Below are 27742 nucleotides of genomic sequence, written 5' to 3'. Positions count from 1 at the left end.
AGTTTTTCAGGGGTCAGGTGACTCCTGCTGGGAGAATCCTCCTGCTGGGGGAATCAGCTGGGTTATGATTTAAATAGCCAGTTACTCCCCTCTATGCACCTTTATTGTGTAAGTGGAATATTACTTTCTACAGGAAAATTGACTATTTTTTTTTGTTATTTTAGTAAGGAAATCTCAAGTTTTAGCTAACTGAAATAAGCAATAAAAAGATTACAGGGAAAAAAAATAACAGCTAATCTGTTGGCTGACAAACCGGGGTGTTTATTTGAAGAAACTGATAAAGGGTTTCCTCTGTTGAAAAGCAGGGGTGGGATCATTTTAATAGCAGATTCTAAACCAACCAGATTTTTCAGCAATGGCAGCACAGCTGTATTTCCATTGTATCTATTTAGGTTTTAAAATATTCATCTTAAACCAGTTCAAAACAAAATGTATTTCGTGCATACTTTTTCCTGAAAGCTGATTATACTGTCCAGGCAAAGCAAATAAGAAAAAGTGTAAGGCAAGTCTTAGAAACATTCATTTTTGCTGTAGTCACACTGTAACACAATCAATAATATAGCTTGAAGGGATATGTGCTATTTTATGAAATGAATGCCTTAAAGATTAATTAGGCAATACATGCTGAAAATCTTGCTGAATGAATAGAAAATTGTCCAGCTTCCATGAGGAGTCATTGACTTTCCTTATCCACAGTTCTCCGCTTCTAAAGCTGCTTTAAAATACTTCCTAGTTTGAGAGGGGGGAAGGGGATGAAGCTGCACAAATACTGGAGGGCAACTCAGTATTTGCTTATTTCTATTCACGTACAATTGTGCATCTGGCTTGTGCATTGTGCATATGATCCAACCAGTCTCAGTAGAACTGGAAAGTTTAACTGAAATACCTGAATACAAGCAGATCAACATAGAGGAACCATGCTATTGTCCATTTCCAAAGTTCATCATGTTTGGAAGTTTAAAATACACGACTTACATATGGAATCCACTAGGATTTTAAAGTGATTTTAAAAAGTTACGTTGAAATCATGAAGATCAATGAATGCACATAAATCCTCAAACCCACATTCGCATTATTTTAAAACGTGTAACTAAATGACCTTAAGAGCAGCAGACTTGAAATGTCTGGATATTAATTTCCAATAATTTTGAATTCCATTGCAAATAACAGAAGCACCAATTTTTAAGAATGCTTTTTAAAAAAATCTCTGAAAAGCAAGCATTCATAGAAGCCCAGCAGTGAGAAACACATATAAAGTTATTTTAATGCAGCCCTTTAACTCTATAGTAACATAAAACCAAGAGACATAATTGTATTGCTATTACATGGGCTTTTCTTTTTAATGTGCATGCATATAGTACGTACTTCTGTTTGAGGCAGTTTGGTAACAAAGGAAAAGATTACAGTATTTGCATTTAGCATGTAGTGAGAAAATTCAACAGGAGTGCACTAAGTGTTTACTGAACAAGAGTTCAGTGAAGAAAAGGTTTTTGTCAAATATAGCACCTGGATATATACAGGAAAAGTTAGGAAAGTCAATGATTCAAACTCTGAAATAAAAATTGAATTTGAGCTCTGAGTCAAATCAAGAGAGGTGAAGAATTCTGCAACATTCAAATTTGCCAAACTTGGGACCTAAAATAAATCTTGATATCTGAAAGACTATACCTTTATCTTAACATTAAACAACTTTTGTTAGTTGTTATTTGTAGAACAAATGTTTTTGACATTTAAACAGTTTCTTCCATCTCCACCCAATTGAGTTGGTGGTGCACACTGTAAGGCAGAGCTAAACTATTGTTTAAAAAAGAAAAGCTGAGACAAAAAAGGGAGGCATATCATATTTTGTACAAAATATCCATTTAAACTAAATTTATTAACAAAAGCATATTTAATACTAAAATATTTTTATTTGTTAAAACATTTATGCATTTTAACATTAATAATTCAAACACATACTTAAAGGTTCCACAATATTTTAATAGTCTACAGTACAGCAGGAATTGAACATTTTCATTTTTTTAAATGATGGCAATAAATATTAAATTCCAGATATTTTTAATTTTGGTTATTTTCTTAGTGTTAGAATGCTTTCAAAGTTCAAGATATCTAGAGCTAGGTTTTACATTTCAGATGTATATTTCCTTTATCTTCAAAACTGAAATGAACCACACAATGAAAAAAACACACACACACACAAAATTATACTGCTTTAATGAGTACTGGAACCAGGAAACATTACAATGGCTTTCCAGCAATATCAGTAAAGCTAACTATACCTTTCTAACTTAATTTGAAAGTTTCTAAAAAATCATTTCTACCTTATTTGCTGCATTGGTTTTATTATATAGTGTCCCCCCCGGCCCCCAAATAATCTGGACATTTCAATTAGATACATGTTGCATTTCAAACAATCTTCTCTTATAACAAATTCCTAACAAATATGCCATCAGAAAGCATTTCCCTCCTTTCCCTACCCTATCTTGTAAAAAGGACAGCACTGCCATGGGGGCATTTTATAATTTTGGGCAAGGAGTGCCACAATTGGTGTGCTGAATGTAAATCTCTGTCCACAGATAGTTCTTATACCTCTGTCAGAAAGAATGAGACAGACATAGAGGCTGTATTCTTATCACAGAAATCAAAAGCTTTTGTACAAGTGCATTTTCCTGACAAGAGTTAAGAGTAACTGCCTGTTAAGTTTTTTTAGGTACAAGTGATGAAGCCAGCAGACAAAGGCATCATTCTCTGCCTGTCGTCAGTAACTTGAGGGCTTTCTGTAGATTCTGCACAGCATTGCTCACATCTTCATACTGCAAAGCACTGCCAGCAAATTTGCAGTATTTCTGGGCCCTGGCAAAATCTTCGGGAGTCAAACGAATTTCCCCTATCAAAACAGAGACAGATGATTAAGATTCAGCTTCCATACATGACACACACATATTTATTTAACCACCTGAAATGGTTTGCTAAGATCAGTGAACAGAAAAGCTGTCTGAAGCTTAAAGTGTAACCCAATACTTTGAGAGAAAATTGCCCTTTATCTAAAATCTTTAGAAGCTTCAGTAATCATGTTACAATCTGCACAAAAACAATCGGCACAAAAACAAGGATCCTGTGTGTTAACCTTAGATTCTCCCATTTTTCCCTCAAGTCTGGAGTGCAACTGAGGCCATTCATTGATTCTGCCTCTGTATAATTTGCTGAGATATGGGATCATCTCGTTACGAAATAACATCCATTCCCTAGCAGAAGAATCAAGCACTGTGACATTTTATTTTTCCTGTCAGGTGAAAGAAAGGGCCAAACGTGCATGAGATACCAAGGCACTAGGAACTTAAAAACAGTAACTTTTTTATAACCCACATTTTGCCTAAAATAGAAGAATGAAAATGTCCTCATTTCTAATAAAACTATACAGAAGTATAGTTGTTAAGCCTTATTTCAAATTTAATACACTCTCATACTATAGAAGTCAAAACAAATGACAAAGGAAAAGTTCGCATTAAGTCTTTGTTACACGGCAATTCAATGGAAAGTTCTGTCTGTACAGTATTAATGAACGCTGCAATTTCCGTTACAATCTTATCAACAAAAGCAAACAAATGCTAGCTACTATATAGCTAATATTGACTTATTTGTATGATCTGTTTTGATCTTTTTAAACACTGTGGCTAGACAGATACATGCTTACCATTTATACTGATCAATCTGCATCTAAACGAAACCTAAAAGGCATAGTGTATTTATGCATTGTTTAAAATAAAGTTTTGTTTGTTTTGCTACATTTCAAAGGAATGAGCCATATCATGTTAAAGTACATTATAAACATAGAAATTTAGTGTCCTATGTCAGAAGTTCCAGCTTTTTAAAACCTGAGTTTTCGTAACTCTCTAAAAGAAAGAACATTACAGCATCTTCTGTTGATGGATTGACACTGCAAACAGCTCTGAATCGGTATTCCCTTATTTTCATTTCAACAAAACCTTAGGAGCCACAACACAGTATAATAAGTGCTTCAGAGGCAAGAATTTAATAATATATACATATTTATATATGCATTTATACATCATCTTTTCCTCACTTTACAGTTATCATTGCGATGTTATCACAATTATTTGTATGTGAAATTACATTCATTATAACCTAACATTGATAAAGATAAAAATGTTTTTTTATCTTTATGTAATTATTGGTTTCCTTTCATTCATAACTTAAATTTGTAACATAAAATTATTTTAATCTTTCTTCTTTTAAAGATTAGATGGTTTACTTTAGATGGTTTACTTCTTTTAAAGATTAGATGGTTTACTTTTTAATTTTAGCAAATTAAAAAAAGTTTTCACACAGAGGATAGCTGTTTCTTTTAATACACATTTGTCTTTTTGAAATGGAAATTTTTTTAATCCAGTCCAATATATTTTTTCAAATATTGTTAATCAATTTGCTAAATCTGATTTTAATCAGAGTAGTCCTACCTATAGTTTTAAAAAAAAAACTCTTGCAACAAGCATCTTATTATTTATGAGTTCACTTTACATGTTCTATAAAAAAATCTAAACTTCAAGTGGATTTATTTCAACAGGAGGCAAGTTATATTTGCATAGAGCAGCAATTTCTTCAAAGAATACACCATGTCACAAAATATAGTGTCACTTAAATTTTCAATCTGTAACCTAACATCCATGACCTGATAAATGTATAAATCCACAATTAACTTTTAAGGTTTGGTCAATGGTGGCCTCCCTCTCTTTGAAAAACACAGCGTGAACACATTACCTCAAAGACTGTCTCAAGGACATTTTGTTTTCTCATATTATGATGCCAAAAGAAACTTGAAAATCATTCTTTTAGAAAACTGCCAAGGCATCAGTCCAGTATTCAACTGATTTTCTGGAACAAAGCCTAAATTAAGCAATCTAATCTTATTTTTACAGTATCTACTCTATTACATGCTCTATTGGCAAAAAGCCTTATTTATTATTATTGAGGCCTACTTCAAATATTATTAATGTGTATCAGGCAAAATTTTAGTTTTAATTTTAGATATTTTTAATGACATCATTGGACAGAACTAAAATTCTGAAGTACCCAAAAAATTGACACATATTCATGGCTTATGCCGCCTACCAGGTCACTTAACATTAAATAAATTTGTCCACATAGCCATAAGTACCTTTGAAATTCTATGTAAAATTCTGTGTGAAAAGGATCTGCTTAGGTATCAATTTCCAGTGAATATAATGAGCTTAATTTGAATATATTGCCTGAGATTGGCAAATCTTTTTATGGTTATTTTTTTAAAAAAAGAACCGCTGTCCCTGCTAAATGCAAAACTAACAAAAGTAAAATCTTTCTCAAAACACAAAAAGTTAACATAATTTATAGGGAAGACCACTTAGGAATTATTGCTCCTTGTCCACTCAAATATACTATAAGTCAGGTCTTTCTGAACTCTAGTGCTAGTGGGTAATGATGAAAAATTGGTAATCACCCATTTGGAATCCTAGATTATCATTCTATGGCCTAGATGATAAGCTCTTAGGATGATTTATAGGTTATAATTATAAATATATGAAATGTTGAGATCACAATACAGTCTACATTGTATCTGCTACATGTTTTGATACCAATTATGATTATAAATGCAATATATATTCCCGCCTTTCTACCAGAGGGCACTCAAGATGGCTGACAATATATTGCCTCAATATACTAAAATGGAACTCCGTTTCCAGGAATTGTGGAATCACATGACCAATAAGATCCTCTACTAGAGATATCCAATTTCTATATTTTCCCCTTTACTTTGAAATTATTGCTTCTGCACTGAGTTTCATATAATGTTATTCCTTATACACAAACCCAAATACAGGACCAAACTTTTAAGTAGTACCAAGTGTTTTTTTCCCCTCTTTATAGTTAGTATTAAGTCCCAAAGGGAACCATTTTGCACTAAAAACACTTGTGTTCAGACTGGGCTGTTTCAATTATTTTGGAAGTGCTTTCTGCTTGAAACAGAATGCTGGGAATGTGGAAAAAAGTTGTTCTGAACTCAAAAGACCTATAGTCCATTTTTAATAAACCTAACCTAATATTTCAAATGCAACATGATGGCTTTGAACCTGATGTATTTCTCATTTGAAATGCTTTGAATCCAAATGTCCAAATGTATTCTGAAATATTCTTGAATCCATGATTGTAAACATAGGTACTTTTTTCTTGGAGTAGCTCCATGGATTTCAGCAAGAATTATTTTGAAACAAATTTATGGTTGTGTTTATAAGTACAGGTGTGGTGTAGCCAATTCTTTTCAATGATGCAAACTAGCAGGAAAACAAAGCTTACCTGCAGCAGGTTGGACATTATAAAGTGAAGGATCAACTAGGGGAACATTCTGAGGGGTGGGTGGAATTGGATTACTTGTTTCTCCTATAAATAATAAAAAGAGACAAACAAACATGCAAATTTAGAAATATCATATGTTTACCTTAGCTGGAATGTAATCTATGATTTCAGAATAATATTTGAGAACTTTTAAACAGTAATTAGAAATTGGGAAAAATGTAATACTTATATAACATTAATGTTTCATATCCATCAGCAATTAAGTTTCTATAGTTCAAAAATATGCCTAACTTGATGATTAATAGAATTTTCTGCATGTCAATTCTACTAAGAAAAAATGAGAGAAGAAATGATTTAGTAAGTCAGGTACTTTTATCCCCACAAGAATGTAGAATCTCTCTCTATGTTACTTAACTATGTTGAAAGAGCACCAGAATTAAATAATCAGAATTTTTATTTGATATGGCTTATGTTGATTTTTAAAACTATATATTTTAGTTTTTTCTTTGTAAAGTTAATGCCACAATCCAAAATATAATGGAACTACTTCAAGAGGAAGCAGCCATTTTTTAATATAGTGTCTTTCACTGCTTACCTGGACAACCTAATTTTACAGTGAATAAATGAGTGAAAAATAGGCAAAGTGCTTAATAGGCAAGTCTAAAATTATGATTTTAGATAGATATACTTAACATAACTTGATTGAATAGTATTTGAATAGTATACTAAAAGTATTTTTACTTGGTTGGTTACACAGTTAGCAACCACTTGTTTAACCTATTAGTTCAAACCTATGACAGCACTGAATGGGTGGTAGTTACAACTATAATTATTGCTGATGCATAATCATCCCTGCAGTCAATTGATAACAATGTACAACTTTCCCTGCTGGCTACCCATAAACAAAGTCAATGAAGAAATTGGCAGGATATCAGAAATTGTCATCAGATGAAGTCCTTGATTAACGACCTTCATGGTCTTCATTCAAAAACAGAAAATGGGACTAATGGAACTGCCATCACTAAATGATGCAATCACATGGCTTTTTACTTATGAACATGTCACTTAATGATGGACCTTCCAGTCCCAATAACACCATTAAACAAGAACTACCTGTGATGGAAGTAGGTGGTCTCTTAATATGAATTGCTAAGGAGCACAAATGAGGTTACTATAGGTTACATACCTTGCCATAGATTTCATATTAATTGTATTTGCTTTTGGTTATTCAGTAAGGGAACAGAGCAATTATCCCTCTATGGACCTTTTGGTATAATTGAGCATAGTTTTTTCTTTGTATTTATACAGTGTAATTTAATAGTTTCTCTTATCTTTTTAAACCAGCATGGATTTATAATAAATCTTATGGCACTATTTGTGGTAGCTTCCTTTCACTGCAAAAGTTCTAAGAAATAGTTTCCAATGTCTTATTACATAGTTAACAAATCTAGGAAAAGACAAACATGCACTGTTAAAAATATACAGATTACTCACCTGTGCTATGGGGTACCTCTGCAGGAGTGTTAGCAGGAGCATGAGCACCTGGTGGGATATGTATGCCACTGAAACTGCTTGTGGGAATATTACTTGATTGAAAGGTAGATGATGGTTCTGATTCTTGGCTGGATGGTGTTGGAGAACTGGCTTGTTCATTTTCATAATCTTGCAAATAAAAATAGAGACATGCTGATTTTTTTAAAAACCAAAAATTCAATGCACAAATAGCTTTTATTTAGCAACTCTTTTTTTAAAATGACCATTTGCAATTACAATAGTGATGAATAACTAACTTGATGGTCAATTTTTGCATTTATCACCTTTATGGGTCTGTAAAACAAAGGAAAGTTGAAGTAAGATCATAAGAACAGTTGTGGTTTCATTTAGTGACTGTTTTGCTTAATGAGTGATCCAAACTGTGATTGCTAAACAGAGACTACCGATAACATTAGTATCTCTGGACCAGTGCCTTCCAACTTCACCTATTTTGGATAAGCACTGTGAAAGTAACTAAAAGCATCTTGCAATGTTATTTATTATGCTATAAGAATGTAGCAAATGTTTAGGATAATTTAACACTAGGACATATAGGATCAGTATTCAGTAGCTATTATTGACTTCATCTAAAATTGACCATGGGAGGGCAACATTTATAGTCATCTTTGATGAGATGGATAGCACATAAATTTAATGAAAAAATAAAAATGGATGCAATTATATTGACTGAAAATATAATCCAAGAGAATAAGGTATTCTGCTGGCACAATAATACTAAGATTTGAACAGAAAATGTCCATGCTCTGCTTTAAACACAAGAAAGTTACTTGCTCCTTTTACCCCTATGGTATTTGCTTCAGAAATTACTTTTCTGCATAGAAATAGAATAGAATAGAATAGAACAGAATAGAATAGAATAGAATTCTTTATTGGCCAAGTGTGATTGGACACACAAGACTTTGGTGTACATGCTCTCAGTGTACATAAGGAGAATAAAATACAATCATTGAGAATAAAAAGATACAACACTTAGTGATAGTCAAGGTTACAGCTGCTCCTATTATTCTCCATTATAATTCTCATTATCTTGTAACCAAATCAACTGGCAATGATGAATATCAGTGGATCTAATATTATAAGGATTACTGATTTTCAAGAATAATACGTTTAGAAAACACAGTGATGTCTAAAAGTGAGCTGATTCTAGTTCAGTACTTTTTAGTTTCAAGAGAAGGAAGAAACTGAGCAAGCTGAAAGGAATGGGGGAAGTCTTCCAGTACATTTAAACAATGCTGCTTTTCTTTCTGAAATGCACAAAGCAAGAACTATGAGTTCTTCAGATATTCTGGAATACAAACATTTCCATATGAACTTTGGCACGATAATACCCTAAACTTTGTGGGTCACTTATCACATAAAATAAAACTTTCAGAACATTATTTAGAACCAATATACTCATTTTTATCTTACAAAATTAGTGTAGTAAATATACCATGACTTAGATATTCATCCTATCCAGTGAATAAATTTATTATGTATTGTATTATTTTTTATTATGAAATGAACCAAATATTTTAAAATATTGATTTCTAAGCAATGATATTTACTGCTAAATCTGGTGATTTCTCAAATTACTACTATGCATTTAATACACTAACAGACACATAATATATTTTGTTGTTATTAAAATTAAGTGTCGAATGTCAAGTTTTCTTTCAAACTGAATCAAGCAAACAAACAACTCTTCCTCCCCCAAGCTCAGTCACCCAGCAAAATATAGTTATGGCTAACTGAAGGAAAAACTGATTAGCATAAAAATGAAGGATGCATAAAATGCTATCCTCCTTAATGCTACAGATGTTTTAAAAATTACTTGTAATTGCTTTCAATCATATCATATTTATTAGCCACAACTGGAACATGGCTGCAACTTTATTTTGGAACCTCTCAAAGGTAAGTCTAACTTAAAACATATGATCATACAAGAGAGGGAAGTTCCTAGAAGGACTTCTGGATATATCTCATATGACATATCCAATGGCAAGAGTTTGTAACAGATTTCGACAATCTAAGTCTATAAATGGTTGCAACCAATGCTAAGTTAAGCAATGACCATGCCATTGGGGTTAAATTTCAGACACTTAAGACATAAATAAATCCCTCATAGCTTCCATGAGAGTAAAAAGATACTTTTGCCTGTATTTCATTTTGTCCCCAAAAAGTGTTTTTTATTCACTAATAAAGTTTCAACCAGCCCAGAGAAAAAAAATTCTTAAGTAACGTTCACATATCTATTTCAGTGCCCCTTACATATGCAATAATGTATGCAATATGCACTATAGAAATTTGAACTGTTACATAAAATACTCATTTATGTTTTATGTATTTGTAACTGTTACATAAAATTAATGGATGAGCATGGTTTCATGCTCATTCATAAATAACAATTTATTTTAAAATTATTTTGACAAATTATATGTGCTAACCCAAAGTTGTAAGCAGAGATATATTCACCCAAGGAGCAATGTTTCTGAATTTTAAAAAGTAGGAAAAGAAAGCTGAATTGGTTGATTAATATATGTTAATAGAATAGTGTGAGGGACAATTACCATTTCAACTTTTTGGAATACCTTGACAAAATGAGTCTGACAGATTGAGAAATGAGAAAAAATGATAAAAGACAGACTTCTATCACATTAAATATATTTCATATGCTATTTATATTTAACAAAACATTAACAGTAATGTTACCAAATTCTTCTTCCATTCCAACAGGTCCAGATTGTGGAGTCTCTCCATTTTTAAGACAGTTATGAATATATGTTGCCTTCCACCGGGCATATTTTCTGTGCTGAATATTCTAGAAAGTTAAAGAAGAATTTATCATTTAAATTTGTTCATGTCTTAGAGTGCGTAAATTCGAAATTGAAAAGTAAAATAGAAGAGCTTCTATACTCTATAAATAAATTTAATAATTTAAATTGCATATATTGTTTACTGCTTAATTCTGCTATGTTTACTCCCTGTAAAATAAGAACTGCAATATGAATTTTTACTGGTCTTCTAACTCACATTTTTACAAGTTTATAGTGTGAAAGGGAAACCTAGCCTAATGAAGATAGAGCCATCTTAGAGGAAGTTCTTGTCTTTCATGATGATCCATGCGCTATCTGCATCCATTGAAAAAGTTGTAAAATGGATAAAATGTTCAGGGAACTTCTCCATGTGGGGAATGGGGGATATGGGCAAGTACAGCTGAAGCTATGTCTAGCACAGGGGTGTCAAACTCAAGGACCGGGGGTGCTTAGATCTGGCCCACGGGGCCATTCTGGAAACAGCAAAGGACTGGCCTGCAGTGCCTCTGCCAGTAAAAACGGAGCTCAGGAGGGCTGCTTGCGGCCTCCCAAGCTCTGTTTTCGCTGGCAGAGGGTTGCAGGAGGCCGTTGCAGCCAAAACGGAGCTTGGGAACTCGTTTTTGATGTCACGAGTGATGTCGAGCTGGCCACACCTACCCCGGACCGCAAGGTCAAACACAACCTTGATGTGGTCCCCAATGAAATAGAGTTTGACACCCCTAGTCTAGCACACCCTGGAAGCCATCCTAATGAAGAAGGCATACAGTGAAATGCTATTCTGTCCATGATAAGGGAATAATGACTTTTGCCTCTATTCTGCGTACGGATAGAAAGACATGGGGAACTATTGCTTCCTATCTCCTGCTGCATAGAAAAATGATGACAAGAGAGTAGGCTTCTTTCCTTTTAGCTCAGCATCCACTGTATCATCTGGCCACTTAGGGAAGGTATTTATGAAGTAACTTTAATATCATTAATACTTAGTCAAGATTTCTAGGCCTACAGATTCAGCCTACAACCCTAAAATTCCAAAATGGGCATTATTAAAAACAATTCCAAAATTTACACAATAAAATAGAAACTATTCTCTCACATTTGGTATGAACAACTCTTCATCCTTCAAATCTCTACACTCTGATTTATTATTCCTTTAAGAGAGACTCTTAGCCCTCAAAACATGTCTTTTTTGCAGAGGGAGAATAAAAAGTTTACTGTAGGGTCATAACTATTTGCACTTCTCTCAGCAGATGCTTTTTAAAACAATTTTTCCTTAAATAAAAATGTTTGGGATGGTGTCACTAAAGAGTTAGCTACAGGCTGGATTTTCGTCTATACTAAATATTTAGGAAGAAGATAAATGAGAGAAGTGTTGTGAATTTTATAGGATGAAGCAAGCAATTTTCTAGTCAGTCCTTAGCAATATCCAATTCCTTTTGGCTCAATAATTGTAATTTCTTTCAGATCATTTCAGGCTTCAACAATAAAACTGTTGGGAAGCTATTATTTTTCTCTCATGCAGCTTTTTTTTAACTAGGTAGCAACCCAACAGCTTTACAGTTTTCTATAATTTTTTACTATTCAGAAAGTAGTACTTTCCTAAGTAAATTTTCAACAGGAAACAGTCACAATAACAGGAATGCAGCCCAGTTCTTACGGATGCTAGGTTATTTACTCTCTGGAACATTTGTGATTGCTGAGGAGAGAAGGTCATAACTTTGAATCTCAACAGGAATAATCTGTCTTGCCTCAAGAGTGGCATTAAAACAAAAATCTAGCATGACTATACAATATTTCTAAAACACCAAGTATACAGTGTAGTATAGTTTCAAAAAAAGTTAAGAGAAATATAATGAACCTGAACAAACCATTCAATTTCTGTGGTTTTTGTCAATTGAAAATATACTTATTCAATCTCACAAGCGGTGTCTTTATTATAAGTTTCCAGGATTCATGTGTCTTGCTTCTAGGTGATGAGTTTAATGTGCATTTAATTATCATTTTAGTATGTTTTTATTCCAGAATTACTTTTGAAATCTGCCTATATGAATTTCTGAGATGGCTTTTCATCTTATATAATTCCTTCAATTTTAATCACCAACAGCCAAGTGCAAAAAAATGGAACTCCTTGTTAAAATTTGTACTTAAGCATATCCAGTAAAACCTCCTGCATACTTAAGAAAATAAATTGACAGGCAAGCTGGCATGCAGAATTTGAAGCAGTTTTTACAATAGTTTCTATTTTCCTCTTCTGTCTGGCATATCTAATTCTAATCCGATGCAGCCAAAATCTAATAATGTCTGTATAAATATTTTCTTAATATAAGAAATTACATTTCTTTTATTTAAAGGGACAGATGGTTTAATAGGCAACCTATTGCATAGATTTCTTTGTAGTCAATGGAATCTCCCAACCAAAGTGCTACTTATTTTTTTTTAAAAAAAGTTAAAAAGTCATTTGAGGTGTGCCTCGATATATTTATAGTCCTCAATTTATGACTGTTTAACGACAGTCTGAAATTACAAAGATTATGGAACAGATGCTTTAAGTGATGTAAAGCACTTCTGGCCATTGAAAAACATCTCACACATCCAACCTCGACAGATACATAATAATGATCTAGGTGTTTGGCAATCTATTTGCACTTACAACTGGTTGCCAAGTGCCCTGTGATCATGTGTAATCCATTTGCAATCTTCTCTGATTTCCCAATAAAGTTTACGGGATTATGGTCATTGAGCAAAGCAGTCACATGATGTCTCATTTAATGACTGCTTTGCTCAACAACCAAGATTTTAATTGTGGTCATAGGTTGAGGATTACCTGTATTAAGCATAATAAAAAGGATATATCTATTTATATTGTGTTGTTTTCCTTTCTGATTATACTGTACAAATTAATTGTCAGTGCAATTCAGGGAAATCTCCTGTCATGTTTTGTTCCATTCTGTGATTTCTCTTGCCTCTTTTTGGAGTATATTAATTCTGGTAAGACATTTAAGAAACTGGCCATACTGTAATATTCCATAGTTTTGTTCTACTCTGTAAAAAATGATAATGCATTTCATTGACAATGCCTCTTTATAGAAGATTCTGGAAATAGATTTCTCCCAAACCCAAAGAAATCTGTTGTATTTGCATTAGAATTCTTCTCTGCAATTCATATAATTAAATGGTTACTAAATATGAGTTTTCTTATAATTAATATGTAACACTTGTAACCAGGATAGTTAAGTAGAAATTTAAGATGATTAAATTACAATGTTAAAAATTGTTTCCTTTGTCTGTGTTTTATGATCTATAACACCTTTTACTTACCTCATCTGTTAGTTCTCCAAATACTGTCAGGACATCTATGAGAAGACTTGCAGTATAAAAGGATTTAATCATATTTCTGGAAAAAATAGGGTTTTTTTAAAGAATAGGAATAAATATATATATTATATAATAATTAGACAAGTACAATTTTTTTTACATTAAACTCACAGGCAAGGGCAGAACTGAGAGCACTTTCAAGTTACATTATTTTTATAACCATTCATTCTAGTAGTTTTCCAGAGTTTTATGCAACATGAAAGTTTTGATATTTTTATTTATTTATATCCCACCTTTCTATTATATTTACAAATAACTCAAGGCAGCGAACATATCCAATACACCTTTCTCCTCATATTTTCCCCACCACAATACTCTGGTGAGGTGGGTTGGGCTAAGAGAAAGTGATTGGTTCAAAGTCACCCAGTTGGCTTTCTTGGCTAAGGCGGAATTTGTACTCACAGTCTCCTGCTTTCTAGTATGGTCTATTAAAAACCACTAGCCAAGCTGGCTTTATATTTAGATCAAATTTAGGCTACATTGCTTCAATAGCTCATTATTACATGCAGTATGTATTTTCCTTTGCTACCTACTTGTGAAACTGACCAGCGCGATCTTCATTATCAGCGTAAAGAAACATTTTCAATGCATAATTCTCCACATGGGCACAGCCAACTATTTCCTGAGTAATTGCTTCATTATCCCCAAGCTGTTTCTTCATCTAAAAAAAAATAAATAAAAGATACACAATTTAACTGGTTATTTATCACGCCTCATATTGTAACTATAGGAGAAAATCAGGATTTCTGCTTCTCAAGTTGGGTTGGAAACTTTACTTATGTCAACAGGGAGAATAAGATGGCAACTTTTACATTTTGTTCTTGTTAGTGCAACTTGACAAGTTAGATTTTACTCTTTCCCAGGATTTAGAAATAGAAGGTATAAATTATACTGTGCTTCCCCAAAAAAAAGACCCTGTTTTATATTTTTTTTAATCCTGAAATAAGCGCTTGGCCTTATTGCCATGCGCTCAAAAGCCCGATTGGGCTTATTATCAGGGGATGTCTTATTTGGGGGGAAACAGGGTAATAATTATAATAAATTTCAAGTCTTTTGTTTTCAAGAGACTACTCATACTGTAGTTATTAAAATAAACTGAAGATCTCAAACTGGCTTCTTGTCTTCTCACTGACACAGATGAATAACATGCAGGTAGGATAAGCAAGGGAAATAATTGTATAGGTCAAGCAAACTTGTATGGGCATGTTGAAAACGACATTTTTAAAGCTACATTTTTCATAAGGTTATTTCTTTCCTCTGTCCACTTTTTCAATCTTAAATAGCAATAGCTCTTAGACTTATATACTGCTTCATATTGCTTTACAGCAGTCTCTAAGCAGTTTAGAGTGTCAGCATATTGCCTCCATCTGGGATCTCACTTTGCTGATCTCAGAAGAATGGAAGGCTGAGTCAACCTTGAGTCAGTCAGGATCAAACTACTGACTGTGGGCAGAGTTAGCCTGCAATACTCCATTCTAACCATTGTGCCACCATGGCTCAGTGGAAATGGAAATCATACAAAGCAGTTGACGAAATATGAAGTCCTACAAAGAAGCCTGGGGGTATCAGATATACTTTCTAAGCCACATAATGAAAATCCTTGGTGTGACTATTTATTTATTTAGAAGTCACTCCAATCAGCCAACTATGAGTAGCATACGACTCCTCAAACCCATAATTTCGGAATAAAAACAGATAGTTTTACATAGTTTTAGCTTTAAATTTTGACTAAGAATTGACATTTAAAATAGGCTCCCATGGCATCACTAGGTGACACCCTCAAACCAAGAAATGTGTAGAGTCAACCCCATCATCCTAGTCGATCTTATTTGGGTGAGGGCATACCACCAGGAGGTGATCCTGCACATATACAGGCCTTGAATTAAGAAGAACTTTAAAATTAACAACCAGCATGTTGAATTGCACCAAGAAGCCACTTGGCAGCAGTACAGTTTCCAAAGTAGAATTTTTACATGGATGTCTTGAAGTGCTACATCATTATTTAATGCCACCATATCTTGGATCAGCTGCAGCTTCTAAGTGCACTTCAAAAACTACTCATTGAAGCAATCCAACTCAGAGATAACCAAAGCGTCCCATTCCAGGAAAGATTGCAACTGGTACACAGCAAAGGCCCCCTTGGTCACAGGTACCATCCATTTCCTGAATTGGAACTGTGAATCCAAGAGGATTCCCAAATTATGAACCAGTTGTATTTGGAATAGTACAATCCAGTTCCAAATTAAATATGATATCTCACTGGAATCAGCAGGCTTTCAAATACAGACTGTCTTGTTGCAATTAAATTTTAATCTGTTCCTCTTCATCCAGATCTGAAGTCTCAAGGTACATGGACAATATTTCAACAGCTTAGGGCTCAGACTCTCCTTCCTAATTGAAATCATCCTTTCATGAAGGAGGACAATCCTTGCATAACAGTGTCCTTGACATCCAATCTTCAGATGCATCCCAGAAGTTACGATGATTGATGGTTTGAAACTTACTGACAGATCAAGCAGAACTATGAGGTTTACAATATATCTATCTCAGTCTCCTGAGAGTTCATCCACAAGAACAATTAATGCTAGCTATGTTTCTGTATCTTGTCCTGTCTGAAATGGGTCCATGTAATTCATTTCTTCTGGGGCTTGTTGAAATTGCAGTCCCACAATTTTCTCAACAATCTTTCCCAGGAAACACCTTAGTAGACAAGGTTGTCTATTTAGTCAGGCTCAAATGATGGTTTCTTAAGGAGGGCATACAAATGTCTCTTTTAGAAAGGCTTACAACACTAGCATTACTCTCTCTCTCAAGGATGGATTTACCATTGTGTCAACTCAACTTTTTGTCAACTCCTGAAGGCTTTCACCTTCAGGAAGGAACCCAAACTATAAGGAATTTCCGTTAAAATGACAGAAAACCCTATCCACTTCCTCAGAGAATCAAACTGTGGTCATTTGAGATAATCGTGCAGGATGAAACATCAGACATGTCTTCTAGACTCATCTGGCTAATGTCCAATCTGAACTGACCAGAGTGATTTATCATCCAGAAGTTAGAAAAATTCAGAGCGACCTTAGCTGTTCAGCCAACCTGTCCTTCATCAAAAAGGAAGGACAGGTTGGCTAAGTTTAAAAGGACCAATAGGTGGCAAATTGCAGATTCCGTAAGAAAGGAGATGTTTGCTGTTCTTATTATTATAGTGTAGACTTGAATGTTACCTATCATTTGAAATCAGCCCTTCCTTTCATGCCCTTGGCAATCCAGGCATTTCTTGGTTTAGTTCATGTTACTGAGCTCCTTACTTCAACTCTCTTGATCAGTGAGCCAGGAGAGGATGGGCAAGTGCAATTCATCTGAACCTATCACTAGCTCCCTATTCTGACAGCTAGGTAATATCTTCAGCAGAATTTAGGGGATGTCAGTGTTGTGTTGTTCTGGTTATAAGGGCTTCGTGTGGTCAGTAGTCTTGTCAAGGGGAAGTCACCCTCACCTGACACGATCTCCCTATCACAAGACCTACTGGCCATACAAAGCCCTTATAAGCAGAATGACATCTACACTGATATCCCCTAAATTCCGCTGAAGAGGTTACCTAGCTGGGTAACAAAACATTTGGAAACCAACCCACAAATTCGGAGAACAAACTCCAACCCTCAATGGTTGTGTCATGCTCCCCTGTCGGAGTCTGAATCTGCGGGGGAAGATGAGCTGGAACAAGAACTGACAGAGATAGAGAGGCCGGCTCCTTTGGCCTTGGAGAAAACTGGGGAAGGGCAGAGTCAGTCCAGGCAAGGCTTTTCTGAATGAAGTAAGGCCTGCAGACAGGTACAGCTCAGGAGAAGAGCAAGGACTACCCGCTCCTGATCCGAGAGCAAGGAGGGAAGAGAGACGGCGAGATCAACACAGATTGAGCCGGCTACGAGGGAGGAGAGTGCCCCGTCTCCTTTCACAAGGCACACCTGGGGACTGAGATGTAAGGAGGTGCCAGTGGGAGGGGCATTTGTCGGGAACAAGCGTTGAATCTGTGGAGCCTCATGCACACTTGCCAAAGCCTAGAGATTGCTGTACTCCGTCTTGTGGGGTTTGCCAGTTTGCCTGCTTCGTTGAACTTCTTGCTCTGTTTATTGTTTATTGGACTGCTGGCCCTGGTTAATGTTTGGGCTAACCTGGCTTATTGGACTGCTAGCCCTAATTGCTGTTTAACCTGGCTTACTGGACTATTTGCAGCCAGAGGCTTCTGAAGGTGCGCATGAGAGCTTTGCTCCACGACTTGCAGTGAATGTGGAAACGTTTGGGGGCACAGTTGGAGCAATAAAGGGGAGTTAGATCTGTTCTCTGGTTGTGTTGCTTTCGTGCCACGCCCTGGGTCATCACAGGTTGCTATATTTAATTTCATTCACATTATAAACTACAAATGTTAGACATCTTTATTTAAAGAAAATGAAAGTTATAAATCCAAAAATTCTCAGATAACTTCATTCTATGCCACAAAATAGATAACACTCAAATTCAGTTCAATTTTAGCTGTATGACAATTTACCTTCCCACTCTGCCCTGATAAGACATGTAGAAAGATGCAATATTTAATTCATAACCTAGATCATGCCAATGAATGCAATAGAACTATATTGCTCAAAAAAATAAAGGGAACACAAGCAGAAGACATCCGAGATCTGAATGAATGAAATAGCCTTATTAAATACTTTGTTCTTTACATACAGTAGTTTATACACTGCTCAAACAACTAAAGGGAACACAAAACTACTGTATGTAACGAACGAAGTATTTAATAAGGCTATTTCATTCATTCAGATCTCGGATGTCTTCTGCTTGTGTTCCCTTTATTTTTTTGAGCAGTGTATATAGCCTCTTGTAGAACATGAGACATTTAATATAAAAATTTAATTAAATGGAGAGTTGATAGCTAATTTAATTGTGCCGAAGACCTGAAGAATTACAGGAATGCTTAGTCAAGCAGTCTAATGCAATTCAAAGAGCTGTTTTCAAAGATATTACAGATTACAACATCTACAGTTACAACAGGTGGGCACTGGGCTGCTGAATAGTGTCACTGTTGGGATTTAGAGAAACCCTAGTTTATCCTTACAAAACAATGCCATAAACATGAAAGAAGGGAAATGACTTAGTACAAGCTATATAACATCGATGGTGCTGGCAGTATAAAAAAGTTCAATTTAAATCACATTCTATTACTCTTAATTAATAGATCAGGAATGTTTTATATATCCATTCTTCTCTGCTCCATTCAATTTTACAATTAGACAATTATAAAAAAATATGGACATAAAAATCAACAATGTCATTGAATGGACTGTGTAGAGAGCAAAATCCACAGGAGGGCAGAATGTTGCAGGAAGCACAGAAATGGAACAGCTAGACTCAAGTCTGCAAAACGTTGTTTAAATCCATGTTATCAATGTCTTGTTAAACTCCAGAACCAAAAATTTTACTAATTTGCCTGTCTTCTGAGAATATCATGAAAACCTTTTATAATTAATACAGCTCAGTTTTTATAATTCTTAAGATAATTCCATATAAAAACACTGCTAGAATACAATTCCAGATATCATATGGTATACATTCAGCTAGCCCTTCAATGCAATGGAAATGTATACGAATATGTTATGATTTCAAATGTTTAGCCAATATCACCACAGTGAGATCAATAAATATTTAAATCTAACAAAAATGAATAAATAAAACATATTAATTAGACCAATTTACAAATTATATTTTTCTGGAATGGGAAATTTTCAAATACTGTAGGAAATTGCTTTCATCGTCAAATCACAAACCCATGCCACTTTCATCCATATGAAGCAGCAAAAGATGGAAATGTTTCTTTTCAAAATAAATACTATCTAATTAAGAACAGATATAGTGGAAGTTCATTCATGTTTTTATTATTACCAGTAACATAACAAGAAACTTACAGCTTCAAGCTGATCCATTAGTTTGCATAAGAATTTACGACATTCTGGGTTTTTACTATCAATCTTCATACCTGTCTGCATAGCATACAAACGACCTGTAAAAGAAAAAAAGACTCAATGAAGACTTCAGAGAAATTTCCTATTGCCCTTAGGTTAGATATTCCCCAAACTATTGCCAAGGATGTCAGACCCTGTGAGATAGGCAAACTCTAAGAGCCACTTGGATTTCTGAAAGAGTCTTTGTTGCTACTATGGTAAACCATAAAACCTGTAAAAAGTACTATAGTAATTTTCCAGGTCAGTTTATACCCAGCATAATCAAAGTTGAGTTATTCTAAGTGTCTCTTTTGTAATATTATTTCCTTATATTATTATACTATATTATTAGTCTATTTCCTACCCCATGTTGCCAAGGCTTGCTAGATATTTTATCACAACTGGTGAAAAACACTGCTAGATACAATTCAGCAATACATGTACATCATTTATTAATATCAAGCCTTGTTTGCATTTGAGATCTAACATAAAACCTATAAAAATAGAAACATTTGAAAGCAGTGTTCTATAACTCTTGGATTACAATTATTGATATAGAACAACAATGAAGGTGGGGTATAATTTCTCAGGGCACACCTAGATGGGTAAATCCCATCAGGAATTTGTTTCCACAAATGATTCCTGAGCTGTATTACAAATAGCTTTGGAAGGACCACAACATTTTAAAAACTTTTCATGTTATAGGAAGGTATATACAGCATACGGAGACCCGCTTGGTTTTTATGGCAGAGAGACCTGCACTTTTCCTACATTTATCCGTCTTCTTGGCTATGTTAGCATGTTATATTAAAGGTTACGTCAAGATAAACTCAATTATGTTTTGTTTGTTTGTGACAAGAGCATGTCCATAAAATGGCTATGCCAAAATCCAAACAATATGTATTTTAATTAAACACTAAGGGAATTATATTTATGTTTATCCTGCCCTTTTAATAGATAACTCAAGGCAGCAAACACACCTAATATCTTGCCTCCTATTTTTATCAAAACAACAACCCTGTGAGGTGGGTTGGGCTGAGAAAAAAACGATGGCCCCAAGTCTCTCAGCTGCTTGCTATGTCTATGTGAGTCTATGAACTCACAGTATCTGAGTTTCTAGGCCAGCAATTTACCTGACTAAACAAGATTAAGCAATTGAACTGCATTAGTAATAAAAGCACTGATGTGTTAAAAGAAATTGTGAAGTGGCGAATAGTGTCATAGCATGTGTTATCCCTGACTCATGTTTTTAGGTTTTCAAATACTACAGCTTTCATTATAGCTTCATTTAAGGAACATCTCAAAACAGGTAGCATAAAAGCTGTGATTGATATACAAATCATGTCTAAGATAATAATTTTGTTTTTTAAGGATGTAACAAACTATCATTTTTAGTAATATGAACTATTGATAGTACTTAAGTGTGAAAACATGTTTCAATGGGAATATTGCTGTCTCAGAATGAATCTTAGAAAGTCTTCAATAATTTGAATAAATAGTACCTTTCAACAATTGACTGAAGTGCAGACATTTCAATTTTCTTGAGAGTAAATTGAAATCAAAGACATATTGGAATGACATTGGTAAATGAAAGTCTAAACTGGACTTAACCCACAAACCAGAATACAATCTACAGTTTTTCTTGGAATAATTATAGATTTGCCAATATGTGTGCAAAAGCTGGGAGATTTAACTTACAATTAAACTTTAACTAAACCATTTTTTATTCTGTAGCATGAAAAGAATACAATTCTCAAACCAATCCATAAAAATAACAGAGATAAAAATTATAAACATATGCAAAAATCATATGAAATACTTCTGTTGGATTGCCAATTCGCCTAAAACTAGTCCAGTATATTTTTTCTCCCAAATAGTTGGGTGCAGCTCACTTGATTTGACTGTGCAAATTTTTAATACATTTTGGCCTCAGGTTAAATTCTAAAAATAAATAAATAAATCAGTATCATGAGAATTAAACTGTCTTTAAAATGAGACAACTCATTTGTAAAATTGATGGGTTTTATGTGAGAAAAGTGAAGGAGAAATGAAAGAGAAGACAGGTGTTTGCCCTGGGATCAAGAAACATAAGTCTATGAATTTTACTATACTAAATATAAATGAGAATAGCTCCTACATTAAAAATACTCTAATTTCAGAGTCTTCCTATTTAGTTTATAAAGAAATATGCCCATTTTATTTTTAAATGGAACCAGCGTTAAGTATTTCACTGTAAAATCTAAAATCACATAAACAAGGAATTGGCAAGTGAACACAACTCCAAGCTATTCATCTTTGATTATATTTTATAGGATGCTCAATCAAGGGTTTTTCACTTATTTTCATTTATTTCATTTATTCTTCCACCAGCTGTCTCTTATGTGCCAATAAAACAAACAGAAATGTGTGAGTGATTATAACCAGAAAATAGAAAATAAATTTCCCCACACTCCTACATTTGTTTATTTCCTAGTGAGTACTAAGAATCTGTTTTAATTCTCCTGAGTTAGAACATTAAAGTGCCTCAGCAGTCATTTTGGAAGACATGCATTACTTCAATAAAGTGTTTTCTAAACCAGACGACACTAAAGTGACAATTTAGAACCTAACTGAATTGTGCTTCCATGTTAACTGCAAAGATTCTAAGCTATTACTGAATTTCCTCCATTTATTTATTTAGTGAGAAAATGTATATGGTCACCCATTGTAATATACCAATATGTTATGATAAGAGGTATCAGACTGTCAGTTTCTAAACTGGACCCAATTAATTTTGTTGTTGAAAGATAGGGTGAGGCGAAATGATCTGAAATTATTTTAAAAAATGCATAGGACTGTGTATTCTTATAAAATGATTCAGAAATTGTATTTCATATCTTGCACAAATGCAAAATAACAGTAGTAGTAGTAGTAGTAGTAGTAGTAGTAGTAGTAGTAGTAACAATCATCATCATCATCATCAGGTAGTTTTAATAAACAGCAGAGCAGTGTTACACTGATGCAAGACATAAAATTTTGCTTAAATTAAATTATTAAATTAAATTATTGCTTAACGCATTGTAAGCGGCCCTGAGTCTCTGGAGAAGGGTGGCATATAAATCAAATTAAATATATATATATATATATATCTCCCAAATAACTGTTGAAGTGTATAGCTCCTAAAATAAATACTAGAAATTATAAGGTACAGAAAAACAAGCTGTTGTCCAAAAGCAAAAGATTATTTTATGAATCAGCTCTTTCCGAGTTAGACATGTCACAAAATATATGTAATCAAAATTTTGAAAGCTTAAAATACCTCAGGAAAAATGGCCAGATCTTAACAGTGTAAGAGTTAATTGTTTTCATCCTGTCTTTATATGTATTATCCCTTCTATTTGATGTGTTCAGAGAATGTACAGTAAAACAGTATATATATGAGACAAAACCAAAAACCTGTTATTCCAAAAATTACACAGGCTCAGTCAGAAAGCCTACCATCTTGAGACATCGTTTTTATTTATTTATTGAACTTATATCAACCCCCCCCCCCCAATCTCAAAGCCTGAGTCTGGGCAGATAACAGAAAATAAAAATAAGATTAAAAATAATAAAAACAACAAATAAGAAATATAAGATCCAAAGATAAAGTCAACCAACATCATCAATATAGCGAAGATATGGGCTCAACCACACAACCAAGTGCCCAAGTTCAGCAATCAATCCAGGTTTTTAAAGCCTTATGGAAAGCCAATAGAATTGGGGCAAAGATAATCTCTGGGGCAATAATATTCCAGAAGGCAGGTGCTGGTACATAAAATACTCTCCTCCAGGGACCCACCAGAGCCAGTGCATGACTCTCCTGATGAACTTCACAGAACAGGCAGCTACAGCTGTGGAGAGATGGTTCCACTAGTAATCTAGTCCCATTCTATGAAGGGCTTATCAGCACCTTGAATTAAGCCTGGAAGCATACTGGCAACTAATAGCAATAGGAATAGCACTTAGACTTATATACCATTTTACAGTGCTTTACAGCCCTCTCTAAGCGGTTTACAGAATTAGCACATTGCCCCAACAATTTGGGTCCTCATGCACCTTATGGAGTAGAGGTGTTATATGAACTGAATGAAAAGTGCCCATAACTGCCTGTGCCACTGTATTTTGAACCACTGAAGATGCTTTTAGATGCTCTTGAAAGATAGCCCCATGTAAAATGCATTGCAATAAGTTCAATCGAGAGGATCAAAGCATGAGTCACCATTTGTGTTTAGGCATTTCCCTGAGATACTAAAAATATTTCTATAAAATTAACAGATTCACCATAATTGCTTAAACGGTATATAAACATTTTACTATTAAAAGAAAAATGGAAACAAAGTTTCTGCTGACAAGAACAATACAAGCAACATGCCATACTCAACAAGGCTTTAGGGAACAATCCTCAGGAGTGGAAAAATGGCAGTGAAGAATGTTTTTAAAGTCAACCACATGGAAAGAGATAAAAGAGAGACACTAATTTGATTTTTCAGGCTGAATTATTAACTTCTTTGTCATCACATGCGTGTTACCGAAGTTCAGAATACATTTATTTAGGAGAAATATTTAGAATTTTATAACCCTTGATTCTGGATGCAATAAGATCTATTTACAAGTCAATTCTCTTGTGCACTGAGCTTGACTTCTGATGTCTACACATGCTTTTCAAACAAAAAAAAAGTTTCCAAAAATATGCTCAGCTATCTAAATATGAATAACATAGCCTTTCAAATACAGGTCTAAATTATATCAATACATTTGGATAGTCAAATGAATTTTACTATAGGATGACTTTCACTGTTCATTCCTCTTCCAAGCAATCTTATTCAACCATGGAAACTCAGGAAAGATTTTGGATAATGTGGTTGAGGGCTGCTAACTGGTGGCTATCAGTTTTTTTCCTAATACTTTTTTTCAGATTAAATTAGTAACTTTTTTTGGTCATCATATGCATATTACCAAAGTCCAGAAACACATTTTGTTTACAAATGTTCAGAATCAATAACTTCTTATTCTGGATACAATATGGAAGTACTTGTTAAACATCAAGTGTCCCGTGAGCTGAGCTTGCCTTCTGATGACTACACAGACGTGCCCATATTGCTTTCTTGGTGGAAATACGGAAATGTTTGTCACTGCCTTCTTCATATTTGTTTTTACTTCTCAATCTAGTCTATAGCCCTGGTATTCCTGTAGGGTCTTCCGTCCAAAAAGTATCCCATTATAATTTTGCTTAATTCTCAAGTCTAGACTCCTATCCATTATCTATTTATATTGTGGCTGAACCTATTGAACCCAGTAGCAGTTTCAAGTTTTAAAATCAGTCATGATTGATTAAGTGCTGGCCATAATAATTTATTGTAGTCTACAAAAGGCAAATGAAGCCAAATAAGCTCACTTTACTCTTTTACATGCTATTTTCTCATATTTTTGATGACAAAAAACAAGGGAATGCGAGATAAATAAGAATTATATTTGGCAAAACTGAGACTACACTCTTGGATCAAGTAACTATAGATATTTAATCATCTGCAACATGTGTTTGGTAATGCTTATTTAAGCCAATGAATGAATAGGATACTTCTAAATAGTGTGCAACATTTGCAATAACAAGGACTACTTTTAGCATTAATTTTCAGAGTCCAAGCATAAAAGAAATGGAAAGAACAGCATTAAGATGGCTGAGCATTAAAAAAAAAAGGAAAGTAGTGCTAAAGAACAGCATTAAGATGGCTGAGCATTAAAAAAAAAAGGAAAGTAGTGCTAAAGAACAGCATTAAGATGGCTGAGCAAAAAAAAGAACATGATTAATATCATATAAGCAGGAGTATACTCTGTTTTTTTTTTTACCCATCATTTACATTTGACTATACTTCCAGTCAAATTATTTATTCTGGGTTTACCAACTTTTACTGGGAAACATTGTTAAATCCATGCCCTGCTTTTGGGAGTTCAAAATGCTTCATTCATATCCCCCCGTGTCAAAACCTTGCCCTTGTCTGCAAACAGACAGGACACTAAGGCCTAATCAGTTTTGGGGTGAAAAACCCTCAAGGGAACAACCAAGGCCATTGCCTTAACTTTCAAGAAGAAGCCTATGGAAAACCATTCTCTGCGCAGTCACCAAGAGAACTTCATCACAGACCCCATGAAGTTACCAAGAGTCAAAAAAGGAGGTTTTACACAAAACACTTTGGTGTGTTCAAAACTTTGGTGCAAATCGCAAGATCCATTTTTCTCGCCATGTACCATGTACATGTACACATCCGAACTAGACTGTGTTGTTTCTCCATGTCATATATGTGGGTGTATGCATAATTTTGTATGTACCGTATTTTTCAGAGTATAAGATTCACCTTCCCCCACCAAAAGAGGGTGAAAATCTGGGTGCGTCTTATACTTCGAATGTAGCCCCGCCCATCTTCTCAAACGGAGGTTTCAGAGGCTGAAAAAAAGCATCAGAAATGAAGCTTCAGAAAAGAAGCCCCCAAACAGAGCTTCAGAGGCTTTTTTTCAGAAGCTCTCTTTCGGAGGCTTTCAGAGGCAGGAAAATGTTTTTTCTGAAACAGAGTTTCAGAAGTTTCAGAGGCAGGAAAAAAAACAAAACAAGGCACAGAGCTTACAACCAAGGAACCTGTTGCTAAAATTCACCTCTGGGAACAGCTAATTGGGGGTATTCCAAGAGGCTGATCCACCTGCCAATCAGCTTTTTACTTATTTTCCTCCCCAAAAACTAAGGTGCGTCTTATACTCTGAAAAATACGGTATGTATATATTTTCCCATGTTCATATAGCAGGGGGGGAAATCCAGCAGGTTCTGGAGAACCGGTAGCGGAAAAATTGAGCAGTTCGTAGAACCAGCAAATGCCACCTCTGGCTGGCCCCCGAGTGGGGTGGGAATGGAGATTTTGCAATATCCTTCCCACAGGAGTGGGCAGGGAATGGGGAATTTTGCAGTATCCTTCCCCTGCCACGTCCATCAAGCCACACCACCAGCCCACAGAACCGGTAGTAAAAAAAAATTTGGATTTCACCACTGTCACCTAGTGTATATTGGAGGTGGTGATCCTTTTGAGAGCTATATGCAACGAAATTTCATTTTAATGTTTGCCGATTAGTGTACTTTCAAAGTGACAATAAAGTTATTGTGTGTGTGTGTGTGTGTGTGATCACGTGACTCACTGAACCGAAGATCTCCCCCCCCCCCAATGATATTATACCCGCGCAATAACAAGAGGGAAGAGTCGGTCGGACCTAGTTTTTTGGCCGTTAAGATACCCACAGAGAACGTAAACGCGGGGGGGGGACGGACATGGAGGGGGGGGGGCTTCGCCGACTGTTAACCCCTCTTACGATATTGTAACCCCTAACTTACAATAATAAGACACCACAGGTTCACGCTTCTCGAGCTCCTGCGCGGTTCTCAGGAAGTGTTGAATGGGCTTGAATTGCGGAGGCAGCGGGGGGAGTCCCGAGGCAGCCATGGCACTATGAATTCACTTCAAGGAAGGCAACTCAGTAGAGGGGGGGGGGAAAGCCGCCACTACTACCACTCCTCCTGTTGACTACCATCCAAGCACTTCCGCTTCCGGGCCGTGAACCGAAGAACGGACTCCGATCGGCTCCTTTGAAGCGCGCATGCGTAGTAGGGCGAGAGGTGCG

General features: G+C 34.9%; 1 protein-coding gene across 1 annotated transcript; it reads right to left on the bottom strand.

Moving 5' to 3' along the window:
* Nucleotides 1–1890: 1890 nt before the first annotated feature.
* VTA1 (vesicle trafficking 1) lies at nt 1891–27742 on the bottom strand. The gene is made up of 8 exons (XM_060692255.2): nt 27456–27742; nt 20027–20121; nt 14603–14730; nt 14013–14088; nt 10594–10702; nt 7843–8010; nt 6349–6432; nt 1891–2887 (listed from the first exon to the last, which is right to left on the bottom strand). Exons 1-8 carry the CDS (start codon nt 27562–27564, stop codon nt 2742–2744), a joined length of 915 nt encoding a protein of 304 aa, XP_060548238.2. The 5' UTR covers nt 27565–27742; the 3' UTR covers nt 1891–2741.

The sequence above is a fragment of the Pantherophis guttatus genome, chromosome 1 (genome assembly GCF_059756535.1).
Source record: "Pantherophis guttatus breed Tessera chromosome 1, ASM5975653v1, whole genome shotgun sequence".
Taxonomy (NCBI): Eukaryota; Metazoa; Chordata; class Lepidosauria; order Squamata; family Colubridae; genus Pantherophis; species Pantherophis guttatus.
The sequence above is the reverse complement of the archived record's forward strand: the minus strand, read 5'-3'. Positions and strand labels throughout refer to the sequence as shown.